The sequence below is a fragment of the Bombina bombina genome, unplaced genomic scaffold (genome assembly GCF_027579735.1).
Source record: "Bombina bombina isolate aBomBom1 unplaced genomic scaffold, aBomBom1.pri scaffold_457, whole genome shotgun sequence".
Lineage (NCBI taxonomy): Eukaryota > Metazoa > Chordata > Amphibia > Anura > Bombinatoridae > Bombina > Bombina bombina.
The window spans coordinates 21,691-25,404 of NW_026511410.1; the positions used below are offsets into that span (position 1 = coordinate 21,691).

Here is a 3,714-nt window from a genome sequence, read left to right on the forward strand (position 1 = left end):
GCCAGTTAGAGGGTTAATAGGGTAGGGGATTTTTTAAGATGGGGGTGTGCCAGTTAGATGGTTAATAGGGTAGGGGATTTTTTAAGATGGGGGTGTGCCAGATAGATGGTTAATAGGGTAGGAGATACTTTAAGATGGGGTGTGTGCTAATTAGAGTGTTAATAGGGTAGGGGGTATTTTAAGATGGGGTTTGTGCCCGTTAGAGGGTTAATAGTGTAAGGGGTATTTTACAATGGGGGGTGTTGGTTTAGGGGTTAATAGTGTAGAGTTTTTCTGGGTGCACACTCCTGTACAAATAGGGGATTGCTATGTTATAAACAGTTCATTGAAACAAATAAAGTAAGATCTTAAATATCTAAATTGCAGATCTTACCCAGAGTTCCCTGGTGCATTGGTAACTGTATACAGAGTAATTCTTATTATATATGAATCTTAGTATAGTACTTATAGGAAGTAAGCATGGCGTAATGCTGAGTTGCCTTTTGTGGGATGAAACAGTCATTAAAAGGCAACAGTTTGGGAATTTTTTTTTATCAGCATTATTATTATGTAAATGTAGAATAACTCCCAGTACTGGGCTAGATTACAAGTGGAGCGCTAACGTTAGCACAGGGTGCATTATCCATAGTGTGTCACTATCTAAATCCTTAAGTTAAATTGTTGTGCCATGCAGAACTAGAAAACTGTTATTTAAATTATATTTCACATTGTTACATGAAACTCAAGTTTAGGGCAGCACTTAATTATTATTTTATTTTTTAATTAATAATGACAATATAAAGGACTAGAGTTCATTGAGCAGGTGGGAGATTACTAAACACAGATTAAGGCCTTTAGGACAATAATATAATGTCTGGTAGAAATAATCACTTGAGCTATGTATTGAAGGATATTGAAGGGCTTTGACATGAAACTTAGAGGCATTTTGAGTTAAGCAAAGACTTATAAATACCATGAAATTTACAAATTCACCACCTCAACATTTTTTAGATCTATATTTTTCGAATTGATGTTAGGTAAGAAAATGGAGTCCATTTTATCTCTGTTGCTACAACAAATCCGGACTCCTTGGTAACCACAGAATGTTACTGATGGTTACACAGGTGGTCTAAGCTTCAGTTTAAAGTTCAGTTTATAGTTTCAGTTCACAATGCTTGAGCTTAGCTGGAGGAAGGAGTGAAGTTGGAGCTCTGTATTTTGTAAGGTACAGAAGAAAGCGCTGATATGGAGCGTCTTCAATCTAAAACAGACTACTATTATCTTATGGACTTTTTAGGGAGAGGGGCTTTTGGAGAGGTGGTGAAGAGCAGGAAGGAGAACAGTGGGGAAAATGTGGCTATAAAAATCCATAAAAATGATGATGACAAAAGGCATGGAATTTGGCATGAGATTAAGATGCTAAATGCCTTGAAAGAAGTGGACTCGGACAAATGGAACATCATACGTTTCTATGAACATTTTAATGACAGTGACAAATTTTATCTGGTTTTTGAACTCCTGGAGCAAAGCCTTTATGATTATCAGAAGCAAAACTCTTTTACAGCGCTTCCCATCAGACACATCAGGACCATAACAACTCAAGTCCTAATTGCTTTAGGCAAGTTACAAGAACTTTCCATCATGCACACAGATCTAAAACCAGAGAACATAATGCTGGTCAATCAAGCAAAAAATCCCTTCAAGATCAAACTTATTGATTTTGGTAATGCATGTATTTCAAAGGAAGCCAAATATTTCAAACACCCCTATATGCAGACACGATATTACAGGTCTCCAGAAATACTTCTGGGATTGCCTATTTCTTCCAAAATTGACATGTGGTCTCTTGGATGTATCATTGGAGAATTACACACTGGATGTCCTCTATACCCAGGAGCCCATGAATACGATCAAATTCGCTACATCTATGACACCCATGGAATGCCCAAGAGCCAATTGCTGACTGCAGGAGGCAAAACATTCAACTTTTTTAAAAAGATAATTGATAAAAATGTCGGGAGCAAGTGGTCACTAAAATCAGCAGAAGAGTACTGGTCTGAAACCAAAATAATACCTTATGAAACAAGAAAATATCTTCTGAAATCACTGGACCAGCTCAAATTGATCAATGCTCAATCTTATTCAGATAATGACTTCATGGCTGAATATTATGACAGGGAGAACATGGTCAGTTTGATAAAGCAGATGCTTACATGGGATTCCCATGAAAGAATAAGTCCTAACTTAGCCATGAGACATCCCTTTATATCTGTCAGAGAAATAAAAAACAAATATGAAAACACTTTCCAGAACTCAATTGAAAAAGCAAAAAAGCAACACTTCAATGTGTTCCCAGGCTATCAGGCCCCTAAGCCTTCTCTGAAAACCAATCTTGACCAAATGGTCAATGTTTGCATTGAAGGACCAAGAGAAGTAAAGATCAACATTTGGGAAGAGGAAACAGAGATTACCAAAATGCAAAAAAATTGTTCAGCACGTCAAGATTGTTACATAGTCTTTCCAGCTAGCAATGCAGCTCAACCTTATCATAACCCAAGAGATGATCCAGTAATGGTGACTATAGAACAACATGATGCAAAACACTCAAAGGTCCATCACAAGCCGGGTGATTCCAAGCAGCTGCTTAATGAAGGAGCTTACAGCTATAAATCTGTGTCTGCATTAGACAGGATCAGATTATGTTTCAGAAACCTCACTAGCCGCATATTTTAATGGTGAGTAAACGTTTTGTAACTCATGATCAAAAAACTATTTAATTTCTTAGAGCATGTCATTTTAAGACTATCGCCCTACTTTAGTGTGTGTTTAAATCCCTCCAGGGGTTTAAACACTCAGTAGAAGTGCCGCTCGGAACCCACCGAGAACTGCAAGTCATGAGTGGAAACCGCCCTGATCCAATCAGCAGCACTAGTTGCACATCTGAGTGTTGATCAAATCAGCAGCAGGTTCCTCTATGGACCAGCAGTTCTCTGTGGGTCCTGTGCTGTACGTCAAGTGTGTTTAACCCTTTTGCAGGGGTTAAACATACAGTAGTTAAGGGTAATTAGGCTTTAAATGACACAGATGAGTTAGATCATGTATGTTTTTTACTTATGGGCCCTTAATAGATTTCATTAAAACTGCAAATGTTTATTTTGTTATGGATATTTCTTTAAAGCTGTTCTTCAGTTTGTAACATCTCTACTTTAAACAGCAGCAGTTTTAAACGGTCAAACTGCAACTGATGCAACCTAAACTGAAAGATAAGAAAAATAAGAAAACTTATAATGTTGCTGTTAACTTTGATTATGAACTTAAAACAGAACTAGGGGTAGATTTACCAAGTGCCGGGCGGAGATGATTCTCTGTAGCAAATCATGTGCGCCTGAAATCGCTAAATGCCAACTGCATACACTGTCAGCATTTAACAGTGCACAAGCATTTATGGTGAAATGCTTGTGCAATGCCGCCCCCTGCACATTTGCGGCTGCTAGCATCGGATCGGGATGATCTACCCCCTAAACTGTATAAATATGTAATAGAGCAACAACTTTTATAATAGTTTTTTAGCTATTGTTCTCTTGTACAAAAATAATCTTTCTGTAATATACTAAAGCTTACACTATGAATATGGGTATTAATTATCACTGTCTTTTGTATGCACAGATGGAGAATTCGCTTACGGACACATCAGTCTTGGAGAGGTCCAGCACAGATGGGGATTTTATTTTCCCC

General features: G+C 37.7%; 1 protein-coding gene across 1 annotated transcript; it reads left to right on the forward strand.

Annotated features, from left to right (window-relative positions):
• Positions 1-1,224: 1,224 nt before the first annotated feature.
• Positions 1,225-2,712, forward strand: LOC128643734 (homeodomain-interacting protein kinase 4-like). The gene has a single exon (XM_053696559.1). The coding sequence runs from the start codon at positions 1,225-1,227 to the stop codon at positions 2,710-2,712; it is 1,488 nt and encodes a 495-aa protein (XP_053552534.1).
• The last annotated feature ends 1,002 nt before the right edge of the window (positions 2,713-3,714 follow it).